This window comes from Pleurodeles waltl, chromosome 3_1, assembly GCF_031143425.1.
Source record: "Pleurodeles waltl isolate 20211129_DDA chromosome 3_1, aPleWal1.hap1.20221129, whole genome shotgun sequence".
NCBI lineage: Eukaryota > Metazoa > Chordata > Amphibia > Caudata > Salamandridae > Pleurodeles > Pleurodeles waltl.
The window spans coordinates 1757854696-1757867712 of NC_090440.1; the positions used below are offsets into that span (position 1 = coordinate 1757854696).

Sequence of the window (13017 nt, forward strand, 5' to 3'; positions counted from 1 at the left end):
GTGAAATATGTTGAGTGAATGAACGATAGTGAGTAAATTAATAAATTAATGCCACCGAGTGAATGAATGTTAGTGAGTGAACTCATTTTAGTGAATAAGTGAATGCTACTTTGTGAATGAATGTTGATCACTGAACGAATAACAGTGAATTAAGGAATGGTAAAGAGTACACAAATGCTACTGAATCGGTTAACGATAGTGAGTGAATGTCTGTGATTGAATTTTAAATAGTGGATTAATATTATTGTGAATAGAGTTTAATGAGCAAATTAATGTATTTGGGTGAATTGGTATTAATGAATGTTAGTGAGTGAGTGAATGATACTAAATGAATGCATGTCAGTGAGAGAGTGAATGCCAGGGAGTGAACGCATGTGTCCGTGAGTGTTCTCTTCCCCGCTCACTGTTTGCAGCAGTGCTGCCCAGGCGCTTCAGACTGGCCTGCGAGCCTACACATCCGCCGCTGGTGAATGATTGACATGGATGAGTTAAAGTATAAACTGCTGTTTCCACTGACGGTGGAAACTCTCGATCAGCCCGGCTCGGGGTCACGTCTTACTCATCAAAAGGGCACATAGTTTAAAACTATTTACCTGGTACTTGAGACGACAAATTCAAGTTCAAAGTTCAGATGCTGATCATCCGTAACATATGTCTGCATAAGGACGTCAGAAGCCCTCTCCTGCAGGAGGACATGCCACCTCAGGTGAACTGAACTATAATGAAACCAGGGCATTTCCCTGCTGTCTGGAGACCTGATAGCCCAGTGCTGGGCGCACAGTAGGCTAATTTTTCACAGTATCGCTAATATATTTTATAATCCCCCCCTTTATAGATCGACATGTTTGGGTATTTTCAAAAGGGACAAAGTTCATTCCATAAGTGGCTCTCCTTTCGAGATTGCCAACAACTTTTCTCGCCCTCAAGTTGCACTATATATGTGTATATATATATATATATATATATATAGGTTTGTTCGTGAAAAAAGAACCTAATCAAAGTTGAATGCGCGCCTTCTAACCTTGGACCCCGGTGACACTGCACCTGCTGCACAATTGATGGCTAAGCCCCTGCCTTGACCTCATCAAGGAGCCGGGAATTGCGCAGGCTCTTTTGTAGTTTGATCCTGTTATTCTCGAGTCCTCGGCCTTGGTTCTGTGGTATTTCGATACACTTTACAACAGGTAGGTATACACTTTACAACAAAGGAGGCAGAATGAGGGGCCTCCGGGCGACATCCAGCGCTTCACCAACCAAACCTAGCATCACGAGGAGGACATTACATCACACAGACACTCTGTGCTAGCCCTATCGGGCCCTCATAAAAAGAGTATACACACCCCAGGGACCTCTGTCCTTGTTTGACCCATGTGGGCGGCTGTCTGGTGCGCTGAGCAGGCTGCTCTGCACAGAACCCATTTTATTTTAGCAGGCTGCTTTATGTCAAAATCCACCCCGGGTCAGGCTAGTTGTGGTAGGGTCTCTGGGTGAGGCAGCAGGCTGTGACGTAGCAGAATCTGCGTGTGATGAGCTGGCATGGTCCTGGTGACTGCCAATGACGTAATCAGACTGCGATGCAACACAACCTGGTCTAGGTGGCAAGAGTATTCTCTTTGAAAATCTGGTTTAGTTGACCAGGGAGCGCTGTGGCAGGATCTGGGTTGGTGCAGCGGGCCTTGTGTGGCCAGAATAAGGTGTATTTGAACATGTTGCTTTGGTTAATAGCATTTTCTTGCTCAAATGCTGGTTTGGTTAGCCGTTTGACTCTGGTGAGAATTAACCTTTAGAAGGTAGCATACCTGCAGATTCTGGCTTGGTTGAGCTGGTTGGCGCTTTTTTTCATTTTGTTGGTAGCAATTAGTTCTCGAGCAGCTCCTGAACTGATTAAATTGCCTGACTCTGTTTTTTTCATTTGGTTTTAATGGATATTGCACATGTAACTTCCGGTTTACTTAACCAGTCTGACTCTGTGAGAATCCGTTTTTAGAAGGAATCAGAGCTGCATTGTTTGTGTACTTAAGCAGCCTGTTACTGAAGTGAGGATTCGTTTTTGGGATTAGTACTGCGCTTGCAGGTTCTGGTTTGGTTATTATGGCTGGCTTTGGAGTTTGATGTGGTTTTAGAAGATAGTGCACGAACAGAATCTAGTATTGTTTCCTCAGTTGCCTCGAGTTTTTGTTATTCTTGTTTACTTGTGCAGTATCATTTTTCGAGCGTAACTAGTTTTTAGTAGGTTGTGATCCTGCGGATGCTAGTTTGGTTAAACTACTTAGGTTTTGTTTCGTGTTTAGCTTGCGGTTTGGTTATGCAGGCTCACTCTGCTGTAAGAAGCAGGTTTTCTGCAGGTATTACAATGGCAGATTTCGGTTTTTTCAAAGGAGATTACAAATTATTGGCCAGGTTCTGCTTTTTTAATATCTTGTGCCTGATTTTGTAATTTCTTTGAATGTTTCATGCAAACTGTATTCCAACTCTGTCTTTGCTTTTCCATAGTATTGCTATGTAGCTTACAAAATCCCTGTATGAGCAGAAGCTGCCAGACCTGGCAACCAGGCACTCGTAGATTCAGAACTGAAATGATCGGGCTGGACAAGGTGGCAAACGCTCTGCGGACACTGAGCATTCCTGTCCCACTGTATCCCAGGCAGAGCGCTAAGATCCTCCACCCACACATAAACTCTTAAAGCACTAGAAACCCTACTGACTGGGGCTGAGGCTACTTTAAATAGAGGTGACTATCAATGTATGTATGTGATGCCTTATAACGGCTTGCCCCTTCATACTTCCAAAGTCAACAGGAAAGAGAAGAGAAGCCAAGGGAGATAAAATGATTTGGCCAGGATCACACAACTTTCTCAATTGGGAATTCCGTGACTCGCACTCAGGTTTCGAGCTTCAACGGGCAGCAACGTTTTCACTGGACCTGCGATCGCATGTGGGCTTGCTTGGGAAGTGCAAAGTCAGTGATTATTAGGGAATAGTAATTAAACCATCTTAAAGTGAAAAGTTCCAAAAATAACCCCCGTGTCTGTCACAGTGGCGGGAAACCACAAATAACAATTTGCTGAGAATCGCAGACGCGCTCCGTTGCCTTTCCTCCTCCGATGAAGAGACACAATGAATTCCTCCTGTGGATCCTTGTTCATACAGAGGCGAGGGCTCGAAATCCTTCTACAAACCATTGCTACACTTCCACGCGAGTCGCGAGGGGAGGCCCCTTCCCCGTCCCCTTTACATCGGAAAGAATAGCCGTGTCGACGTTGAAACTGGCAGCGCCACTTTAGAACATTGTGAATTTGGCTTTTGGGCTTGCGAAGTGCGCCAAATAGCACAGCACCGGCTTTTTCACTGTAAAACGCGTCATGCATGTGGCCTGTATATTGCCCAGCCAGATACTCTGGAGAGGGCTGAAAATAACTCTGTCATCAGGCCTTCGAAGAAACACATGTACCGCAGATGTCCGCTCTCAGCCGCATTGCACGTCTGCCAGTGGTTCAAATGGGAATACTGAAGTGCAGGCACTCACTTGTCAAGGTCCCTGTTTGCCCTGTGAAGTGCTCGTACTCTCCCACTAAATGTGTTGCAGCAGCGAAGGGCAGGTACCCTTCCTCTGAAATCAAAGAAACGCAGGTACTCAGTAATGGAGAGTACCTGCACATTCAAACCACTGCCGTTTGTGAAACTAAGTATCCAAACCGGTTGTATCCTGGTCACAATAGGACTGGTATTTTTACACATGACACGCTGCCGAGGAAACTCTATCCTGGCGTTTAAATGATGTTTGATATACACCGACCATACTCATTGTATCTACCTCGGAAGGATGAAAGTCTGAGACAACTTTGCCAGGATTCTACGCTGCAAATTGTAGATTATAAACGGATTTCTATTACTCTTTCAACCCGTACGTGTGAACTGTACGAAAAGAAGGGAGAGCTGGACCGAAGAGCTGAGCCTGAAACAGCATCGAGGGGGCATGGTTCATCAAAAGCCTTCTCAAAATGCATTAACAAATGCATGAATGAAGGAGCTAACGCACGTGCGAAGGCAGCTCGCCTTCAGAAACTCGAGTGACCTTTAGTCTTGTTACCATCTCCCCCTCCCTACTCCAGCGCCTAGAGGAACCGACTGCAGGGCGTACTCAGGTGCACCTGAACATTACAGCATCAGGCCTCCCTCCCCCTCGCCGTCCCCTCCCATCCTCCAGCTTTGTGTCACTGCTCTCCGTCCCGAGAGGGCCTCCTCCACTCAAGAGGGAAATTCCTTCACCTAAACAATAAAAAAAAAGTTCTGAAGAGGGCTGGGCAGCAGCAAAGATAAAAAGATCCCGCAACAGTCTGCTGCCGTTCCTCCTCCTGACAGACAGCCCAGCTCTCATTTAAATGTCTGGAGCACACCGGCTGCTGGCTCCCTGCGGCTTCCAGCCTGTGCACGGCGGACCGGGGGGCAAAGAGCCGGCCTCCAGCGCGAGGACACTGGGCACATTGGTGCGAAGCCTGCAACTTCACTCTATCTTCAGGGCCAATTGTTTCTGCTGTTTCCCGGGGAAGTACCTATGTAGTTATTTTTTTTACTTTACTTCAGGATAGACAAGCCACAGCGAAAATGGAAAAAAACTGTTGTGCGTTACCTTTGACCTTCAGTGCGTGAAGAGTGCGTCGAATTGAGCAGCGTTGGATTAGGTTGAAGGACAACCTGTAGCAGTTTTAGGACGAGACCAAGTCGGAACCTCTGAGGAGGCAGTGAATGTCGCAGACTGTGTACATTTTTGGGGGAAACATGCTGCCAGGACGCGTCAGGTGGCCCTGACCGGGGACACGGGAGATCCATTTGCCACCCTGTCGCATGGAGGCTTGCTTGACACACTTGGTCGTGACTTAGTATCGGACTCCGTTGACAAGCAGAATTAAGCACGCCGCATACATATTTGGTCTTGACCTAGAGCATCACCTGGATCCTCGGCCCACCGTCGTGGAGCAGGTGGACGCGTGGGCGGGGCTTCTCACGGCGGCTGCCTCGCCCTGCTAACGCAGGCTATGCCGACGAGGTCTGGCGCCTCGCTCCAAGAGCTGTCAACCTGGGCCTTTGACAGGTAAAAGCGGCAGGAGGGGGTCTCGTGGATGGACCGGCCTGAGACGGCCCCCCCATGTCTGCGCTGCTGCTGGCCTGCGCTCTGCTCCTGCGCGCAGGGGTCCACGGCAGCCCGGCCAGAGGATGGAAGTCGTGGAGGCCCTGCACAGGTAAGAAGTGCTCCTCTGTCCCAGGGACCCTGGTTTAGAAGGGCTTGAGGTGTGGCGCCTCCTGTAGCCCGCGCTGCTCGTTTCATTGTGTGCCTGTGCCCCCCTACCCCGACAATGCCAGTGACAACTAATGCATTCGAGCACAAGTCCGAGCAGCCAGCAAGGATAAAGCACTGATTCACTGCCACGCTGATTCTAATTTAGGAACTCGCATAGCACCCAAAAGCATCTTGGTGGAAACTCGGGGCATTGACCTGTGAAGCAACCCAACTCATAACCTAATTTACTTAAGTGTAACATACCGTAGTCTCCCGTAACCGTTCCCATAATATAAGTTAAAGCTGTATGTTATCATTGGTTATCAGGTTTAAGAGCCAATGGTGTGCTCCCCTGCTGGAGTCACAGGTGTGACTACCGATGTATGGCACAGTCTTTAATCCTTCATAGGTTGATACATGTGTACCACACAGCAGGATAAGCGCTAAGCAATGCATTCTCTGTGTAGCTTGCTTTATATGTGTGGTTAATATCGTAATTGTCCTTTCTGACATTTTAATACCCCGCCACGAGATATTGAGTTAATGCAGCAATTCTTTACTGACTGCAGATGATTTCGAGATTATTTTGAGTGCACCTGCGGGGTGAGCGGGGAGCAGCCGTTGAAGAGAACATGCTGCCACTTGAGAGCCTCTTGACTTGGAAAATTGCCTGCACTTCCACATTGCAAAGAGCTCCCAGCAGTTTGTAGACACCTCTGCTCTAACAGCTGGCCCTACAGCAATTTATGCGCCCAAGCCGAACTGCGACCTAACTGGATCAGTCTGGAGGAATTTACTTATGGCGGAAGTGATTCAATACAGAAACCCAGGGACCTTTATAGGAAAGTAGGACAGAACCACCCAAACCCCAAATACGTTTTACTTGGAAAAAAAACCACGAAAAACATGGGTAACAGTTTCCTGTGATAAACAGGGAAACTTTAGTAATTGCCTGACATTTTACAGCTTCCATCGCCGTCTTTCACAGGGTTTTGGTTCAAAATGACAGGCCAAGCTCTCCTTAGTTTGTTTTAAAGACAGACATCATTCCCATATAGTGGTAGTCTCAGTAATGCCCGGGGATGACCAGTGGCATAATGCCACATGATGCCCCCCCCCCGCAGAACGTGGTGAGGGGTCCCTGACTCTCACATATCTCACAGATCGATATCCTTTGAACTTCTGTTGAATGGGCCCCTGTTGGAGGGTTGGGAGACCCTTGGAGGGTTTCCCCCCCCCCTCCACCCTGAGTCGCAGGTGCCTGTGTTATGCCCTTGGGATAGACAGCTAATTTCAGTACATTGAGAGTTACTGCTTCTGAAGAAATAGGCCAAACCTCCCCAGTAGCATCGGTAATAGACTCCTCTATTACATATGGAGACGATGTGTCTGGTGTTGACTTTGGCAAACCTTGTTTCACACTTGGCCAAATTGTGAGATTCATGCAACCCCCTTCAAATCTCTGTGCGTTGATTCCCTTGCCTGTAACCCTTAGTAGAACCCCCTTTAATGAACCTAAAGCCAATTGTGTCTGCTATGGGAGAAACAACAGGAGAAAGGTCTCCAGGGTCATATTGGTATATTTGGAACTTTCTCAACATACTCCGTTTGCATTCACACATTCTCCATCACATTGAAGGTCCAGGTACTCTGATCCAACCCTTTGAGAATAGTAAGACTACCACAGATGTGAGATGTCATCGTGTATCCCAGTCTGCACAATGGTAGCGGGGCTGACTGCATTCTGTCCCAGAGTAAGGCCAGGGTAGGATCTCGGATGCAGAACAGACCTTTAGTCCACAGCAAGGGACGTGCATCTTTTTTTGTTTCTGGGATGAATCACGTTTATTTTTAGAAAACTTCCTAAACTGAAGCCTGAGATGTAAACTGTTACTTGTGGGAGACGGACTGTGACTAGAAATTCTCTTTTTACTCTGTTTTGCCAAATGGGCCTGTTTGGGATTACCAGGGAAAGAGGAGCCAAGTGCGAAACCTTCTAGATGCGCAGCACCTGCTTGTCTGGAGCAGATTCAAGAATGCGTTACAGGATAAAAGACTCATGCCTCCCCAGACAGCGCTGGAAGATTTCACCTGCCAGAGTTATCATTTATCAACGTGCAGGTCGAAAGTCACGGATTTTTTGTCGAAACATCTCTTTCTAGTTTTATGTCGGTTTTTTAAAAATGGTAACCTCAGATGGGTTTGTTTCCAGATAGCCCTCTAGATTACAAAACACAAAATTACAAGCATTCTTACACATAAACCGATAATAAACATTCCCCCCCCCATACTTTCAGCAAGTTTTTGGCGGTCAAAGATTTCGCCAAGCGATTATTACTCCAAGCATTATTTTCAGGTGGTTGACTTTGCTGGCCTCACTCCAAAGTGGAGATGCTTGAATCCTGGCATTTCCACTTGCATGCAGTGTGAGCTTGTGAAAAGTCACATAAGCACGGACGGAGGCCTCTTTGTCCCAAACCGCAGGACATGTAAAGGCAACTTAGGGGCCCCATTATGAACCCCACTGTACATGTGCACAAGTAGCGGATTCAACATGCCAGTTTTCACATAAATTACACTGTTCACAGTACATACTCCAACATTTTAACCTTACGAGTTAGTAACTCTTAGGCCTTCGTGACAAGAGTCTAGCAAATCCTGATTCAGGGTGAAGTCAATGTTACTCCCTGCTTTTTGAGATATGAGGTAAGACTCACAACTTGGCTTTTTCCTTAACCCATTCCACCTATTAAAAGCACAGAGAGGCAGATTTATCAAGGTTTCACACAATGAAATTTAGGAAATCAACTTGCAGCTCTGCATGAAAGGGCAGGATTGTGCCATATTTACCAATATATGATGCATTCCTGCTCTCTGTCTGCACTGCCACACTATTTTCTGCCTAGCGCCAACACAGGTACCCCTACGCCATGGTGCAAATTGCATGCTTTGCAGACAGAATTGTTTTTGTTCAGGAATGGACATTTTTCTGCACAAATACCATCCTCTAGGGCTTTTTCCTCTTTCTCTGTGTGATGCAGATTGCAGCAGACATAAGAAGAGGAAAAAACAAGAAGAAGTAAAGCTACTTTTCCTTGTTGCTCCTCCCCAGAAAGACATAGCCTTTGACGCATTCACAGGTGTACTTGTGTTGGTAAATCTGGGAATGCATCATAATCCAAGGTTGGATGCCTCGGAACACCCATGCTCCACCTACGGAATGTCTTGCGACTTGCTCTACCTTGCGTTACTCCAGATTTACCAAGCAATGCAGGGCCATGCATGAGAGCCTTGCGTTGGTTGGTAAATCTGATTTAGGGATTACGTTGCCCTTGTGACACCCTAAGAGATGCACGGGCGACAAAATCCCTTGATAAATCTGGCCCGTAGGATATATATGGGGACAAGTCCTTATAATGACAGGGAAACCTGTTTAGATTGTTGCTCAAACTCAGATGCCTGTGGACATCCCTTATTCCAAATGGGAAAACGTGTAATAGTCCGGTAGCACGGCAACTGACAATTGCCATTCTCTCAGCATCACCACATTGGTTTTCCTGTGTACACTGTAATCAATTCCTCAGATATATAGGAAAGCATATGCGTTGAATATAGCAAAATGTCACGAAAACAGGTGCATGGCCCCATCAAATAATGATGAGGACTCTGCAGGAAGGACCCCTAACCTTGGAGGGTAAGCAGAGTAACGAACTGAGACAGCAAGGCAGAATCTCCGCTTACAAAGACACGTAATACAACATATTGCACATGTCAGACATCCTTAAGGGCACGAAAGTTCCCCCTTGACAGTGAAACACAGATTCTAAATCACAGAACCAGGACCTGGTGATTTTTTGTGACACAGCTGGCATTCCATAGAGTTGAAGAGGCACTGGGTGGCCAGGTTTGCTGTAGTCACATGTCTGGTTTGGTGGAACGTGAGTGCTGACAAAACTGGAACTTTGTGGCTATTCACAAACCTTTGTAATGCATTTTGCACACTAACTGCACTCGTAAACGCGTGCAAAAAAACAAAGAAAATTACACAGTTCGTAGGTGTACAGTTACAACCGTGTGCACTTGCTATATTTTGTGCCTCTCGGTGCTAGAATTTAGACCCCACCAGGCCTGCACCAGTCACACTGAAGTGGTGTGAGAAGTGTAAATTCTCTATCGAATAGTTGCAACACAGCAAAGCACATCATGGCGTACCGTTGCATAACACTGCCCAGCATCCCATTACAGGAAACATTGCACAGAAGAGCAAGGAAAACCTCGCATTAAGAAGCGCAGCACAGGACAGCATACAGCGTGACCTTGCATAGCATAATAGAGCATCCAATGACGGCATAACATTGCACACCACAGAATAACAAAACATAGCGCAGCAAAGCATAGCATAGCGCGCCAAAAGTACGAATACCGTTAGGTAATATTAAGACCTTTTGTTTATGCCGTTTTAAAACGTTATTTTTACAATGTAGCATGTTAACATAGCACAGGACAGCATAGGAAAGCAGGGCATTCCAGATAATAACATAACACGAAGAGCATCAGGCGAAAAAGGTACATTTTGTATCTGTTTATGTTACATATTTCGAGCCTGTCACCCGGGATTACCGGCTATACCAATTTATATCTACAAATAATTCTGCATTCACACGCTGTTCTGAAATCAAAAGCCTTAGGTCTGGAGGCGCCATACACAGGGTCGTTAATAATAGGTTGGGCTGGGCTATCTGTTTCAGGGTTCCCAACAACTATGCTGGCAACCCATGTTAAAATACATTTTAAGAGGAGCAGTGCAGAAGCAGATTTTAAGGGACAGTGGAAAAGTACCGGAGAGCAGAATGTAAGGGTTTCTTAAAACAGAAAATGTTGGAAAAAGACAACATTCTTCAGACCTCAATAACAGAGATGACAGTGTGTGTACATGCGTTTTTGTATGTGCGTGTGTGTATGTGCAAATCCCAGGGGAAATCTACCAGGCACCTCAATTTACCCGACAAAAAAACAAAGGTACCCAGCTATTACCATAGAATATATTGTTGGGGGGGGGGTAGTGCAACACCCCCTCCCCCAACCCCGAAGCTACGCCCCCGGCCGTACACGGCAGAACTGCTGCTATGCAGGCACACATTGCGTGTAGAAGTGATGTCATTCAACTGGTATAGGGGGCGCTGTGGTCCCTCATCCCAGGAGCCACCTGGACATCGGCTCCAGCGGTCCCCTCGCAGGCCACCGGGCTGGTGGGGTGAAGCTGCCCCTGCCAGTTTCCCTGTTCGTAGTACAACGTGAGCGCCCCCCCAAGGGCGAGGCATGTACCCTGAAGTGAAAAATGCTTTGCACCTCTCCCCCGTCGTGTCATCTTCTGGCCAATGTAGCGCCACGAGGCCGTCCGACGGCTACAAAGTACCTATACGGCAACCATCATATGACTAACATGCCACCGCCCCAATCTCATTATTCCATCGTTCGTCCCATTAAATATATTACACCAGTAGCTACTTGTAATCCTCCAAAATCACGAACTCATGGTTTTAGCAGCCAACAGGTGTTGTTGTTATATATATAATTTTTCACAGAAGCGCACGTCTTGAGCCTTGTTTTCTTCTGGCGCGCAGTATTAAGAGCGAGGGCATTTAACCCTTGTTGCATACTCGGTTAGCAAATAGACAGACACTGACTTCGTAAATTGTGTGTGCGTGCCTCTTTTCAATAGCGCTCTTGCTTTATACGTCTAGGCGCTAGTTCTTTATCTCTAGGCCTCGTGATGCCTTTAACACGGAACTTCGAATTGTATTGTGCAGTTTACACAGCGCTTTATACCGCTGACGGGTCTTGAAGCACTTACGACAATGTGTCCTCTGACCTTTCTGCCACAGGGTGACTCATGTCTGGGTCTCTGAGCAGCCAGCGAGATATCTGAAGAGAGCAGTAAAAATCCCAAAAATGAGGAAACATTCAGTAGACTATGAACGCGGGAGTCCAGTCAGGAATGAGTCAGGGCTTCAAATGGCGCTTCTTGTTTTTAAAGGGGCAGTGGAAAGGCGTCTCTGCATCTCGCAAGGCTGCAGCGACCCGGGAAGGAAAGGGACAACCGAGGCATGTCTAAAGAGTGCAAGAAAGGACCGAGTGAGAGCAGACACTCGGAGACGTACATGACAAGCATTGCCATAGCCCGTGGGGCTTGCTTTAGTATGATTCAACATGCAATCAGTCACGCATAAATGCTGTTTGCACCTACTGCACGGACAAATGCTGCTTATCATGTTTAAGCTCGATATAGTAGATGTGCCAATACTTAGAGAAAAGTAACAAAAAAATTGCTTTCAATAGGATGCCAATTGGAGACAAATAGTTGAATGTGACCATGTCACTTTTGAGTGTACTCTTGCTATGTAATATAGTCCTCATGCATTCTAATCGAAGCACTATCGCAAAGACAGTGTGATGTATCACACTTTATAGCACATAAGGGGAAAAAAAGAAATATACTCTTGGGTAAGCTAAAGACTAAGGGCTAAAATATGTATATGCTAAGGAATAACTAACAATCGCATGAGAAGCAGCTTCATTGTCGATCCAGACTAAAAATGTCTGCGAAGGAAAGTCTGAAGAAACTTATACCTGAATTGCAAGGTAACTGTACAGAAACAACCCATAGGTGTATACCAAAAGAATGTGTCTTGAAACCCACTGAGACATTAAAAAAGACCAGAAAAACTAAAGGGACTTAGGGCTTTATGTACTAAGAATTTATTTGCAAAAAATGTTTGAATACTCATTAGGCAGGTCAGAATTTGCAACCCCTAGCAGTTCTCCACAATCACAGGGATGGTGGTCTGCATGGGACAGCAGATTACCATGTGTGTGAATGTTTAAATAAAGAATTTATTTGTTAATGCATCCAGTTTTCCTTTAAGGAAAGAGGACTGCGTTAAAAAAAAAAAAAAAAAAAAAAAGTTAATTGGCAGTAGCCCCTGGGACCACTGCAAACCCGCCTGAAATATTTTAAATCTTCACAAAGGGAAATGGATTCAGAGGGTATCACTTCTTCTTTTCAAATCAAATATCACTCCCCCTAAGGTGTCAGTATCTGATACATTTCAGTCACAAACCATTGATACATTCCTCTCCGACTCATAATTGGGGGGGACACCCCTTTCACACTCCTCATTTTAGCAATTCAGCTTAGGGATGCAGAAGCCCTTTTGCTCTTGCAGTTCCTGTGATTTCCCAAGTCACAGGGTTTGCAATCACAAAAGGGCTTTGTACATGAGGTTCTTGGATGGGGCTTTACACACATGGCAGTCATCAGCAGAACTGCTCTGTAAGAGCCAATAGGTGCACAGCAAATACGTGCCCCTGACAGAACCCACCGAAGGGCAGCAAAGACTGGTCTGATTGAGCGATAGATGGACATAGTAATGCTGCTCTGGACAAGCCTATAGATGGACAAAAAAATTACTGCTTTGAAAAGATCTTTAGATGGACAGCGCCAACGCTATTCTGAAATAACCTGTAGTGGGTTAGCCAAGGCGGTGGTTTGTAACAGCCTATGGCTAAACAACAAAGGATCTGCTCTGAAAAGACAGCAAGCATCATGACCTGAAGGAAGCTATAGATTGACAGCAAGGACACTCATTTGGAAGAATGCATAGATAACAATGAAAATGCTACCCCGAGTGAACATATAGATGACAGTGAAACGCTGCTTTTGAAACATCTCATATATG

General features: G+C 46.0%; 1 protein-coding gene across 1 annotated transcript in view; it reads left to right on the forward strand.

The window, feature by feature from the left end:
• Positions 1-4184: 4184 nt before the first annotated feature.
• The window catches only part of TSPEAR (thrombospondin type laminin G domain and EAR repeats), a 136477-nt gene continuing 127644 nt past the window's right edge, over positions 4185-13017 (forward strand). Inside the window, exon 1 of the mRNA XM_069225716.1 lies at positions 4185-5240. Within this exon, the coding sequence (XP_069081817.1) occupies positions 5147-5240 (94 nt within the window). The 5' untranslated portion in view covers positions 4185-5146. The remainder of the gene's footprint in view (positions 5241-13017) is intronic.